Below are 2,104 nucleotides of genomic sequence, written 5' to 3' on the forward strand. Positions count from 1 at the left end.
ACAAGAATTGGGAGTCTTTTTTCTTTTATTTTAATTTTGTTTTGGTTTTAGTTCTAATTATATCATCGTACCAATTTTCATTTATCTCATTGTGGCTAAATAAGCCATTCATTCATTGATTTATTCAAAAAAAAAAAATTAAAAAATCTAATTAAAAAATATCCAATTAAAAAAATCCAAAGAGTCAACTCGAGCAACTTATTAAATTCAGAACTTATGGCATAACATTGAGATAATAAAAAGATAAATAAGATATAAAATTATAAAATCTAATTTTTAATTAATTTAATGTTAAAAAATAAAATAAAAAAAAATTAATTAAAAAAACAGCTCAAAAAAATAATCTATATCAACTAATATTAACTTATTAAAACTATGATTTAAATTAAGAGATTGTGATAAATTTATAAAAAATAATTAAAAATTATTTCACTTCTAGTAAGTCTAAAATTAAAAGTTAAGATTAATTAAAAAAATGAAGGCATGAGATCGGTATATAACCTATTATAAAAGAAATAAAAAAATATAAAATATAATTTCCAAAACAACCTCATATTAAAGAATAAAAAAAAAATTGGATCTGAGTGAAATTAAAAAAAAAACTAAACAAAAGCAAACATAAACAGAAAACATTAGTGTTTTGTTAATGTTAATAATAATACTAATCCTCTAAAAACAGCAAGAAATAGGTTTAGAAGTGAAAAGAAGCAACAGGGCTTAACGACTAGTCAACGACTATAATGTTTTCCCATTCAGTATCCTTGCACACCACATGAATTGTTTCTCCGAATATAAAATTTCCAGCCCTTTGGAATGCTAAATGGTTGCGAGTAACACAAAGCAGAATTACAGAGAGAGAGAAGAACGTTAGGTAAGGTATACGTACTGGAAAAGGACTTATCAAGATGATCAGGAAATTGGCCAGAGACGTGGAAAATAGCAAAATGACAGTAGGTGGCAATAGTCCAAAGCTACTCTATAAATCCAAGCTTGTTTCTGCTCATTTCCACACCACAAACAATATTACGATGAAGAATATTATGTTACTACCCCTCTCCTTCCTTCTCTTGGCTTCCGCATTGACACTGCTCCCTGAAGTTCGTGCTTCAGGGAATCCAGTGCTTGACGTTAAAGGCTTGGGGCTTCTCCCTGGAGTTCCGTATTACATGATTTCAAGTGAATGGCCGATTGTTGGTGGTGTTGTCAGCTTGGGCGACGACATAAACGGTACGTGCCCGCTTGATGTTATTCTGCTGGAAAACTTTTGCGTTACAGGTACGCCAGTAACATTTACGATTGCTAGTGGGGATCAGCAACTTTTTATCACAGATTCAACTGATTTATACATCAGTTTTGATACCACCTCAAACTGCACTAACGAAACAATGGTGTGGATGCATGAAAGTAGTAATAGTTCATCAACTGAGCTTCTGACAATTGGTGGAGTTGAAGGTGATGTCAATACCATATTCAGGATTGTTAACGTCGGAGGCTCATTTGTGTCCAACTACAAGCTCGTTGCTTACAAGCTCTCTTCGTATGATCTAGGTCTTACTACTAGTGATGTTGGTGCTGTGTTCGACTTCACAACGGGGATTAGATACCTGGCTTTGACTGAACCGCCATTAATTGTTGGATTTCAAGTGGCTTATGATTTTGATGGATTAAAAGCCGTTGTGTAATGCACTATATGTATCCATGTTGTAACCTTGGAATCCTTGTAATGATGTTGCTGGTATTGGAAATAAACACAAGCTTGTCATTTATGATTGCATTTGGTATTGATGAAAAATTGGAAGATGTTCATTGGAATCTAGCGAGTAGCAATTTAAGTTGCCACAGCAAGAACTCATGGAGTCATGGGACAATTAAACTTAAGCGGAAAAGGAAAAAAATGTCTTGATCAAGTTTGAATGTTTGTTTCGAGCCCAACCTACGTTCAACAAAATTTACATTAAGTGCATGATCTAATTAAATAGATCAATGTGGTTTTCATGTCCGAATGTTAACAGAATGTTTTTTTTCTTTTATATTGATCCAGCAATATTACTTATCCATACCCTCAATGTTTGTCTTACCCATTTTGATTTTGATATAGGTGTGT

The 2,104-nt window shown here is 32.5% G+C and overlaps 1 protein-coding gene across 1 annotated transcript; it reads left to right on the plus strand.

The window, feature by feature from the left end:
* The first annotated feature begins 937 nt into the window (after window positions 1–937).
* On the plus strand, window positions 938–1,774 carry LOC105119921 (sporamin A-like). Its single transcript, XM_011018114.1, has one exon. The coding sequence runs from the start codon at window positions 945–947 to the stop codon at window positions 1,680–1,682; it is 738 nt and encodes a 245-aa protein (XP_011016416.1). The 5' UTR covers window positions 938–944; the 3' UTR covers window positions 1,683–1,774.
* Window positions 1,775–2,104: the final 330 nt, after the last annotated feature.

The sequence above is a fragment of the Populus euphratica genome, unplaced genomic scaffold, assembly GCF_000495115.2.
Source record: "Populus euphratica unplaced genomic scaffold, PopEup_1.0 scaffold3978.1, whole genome shotgun sequence".
Lineage (NCBI taxonomy): Eukaryota > Viridiplantae > Streptophyta > Magnoliopsida > Malpighiales > Salicaceae > Populus > Populus euphratica.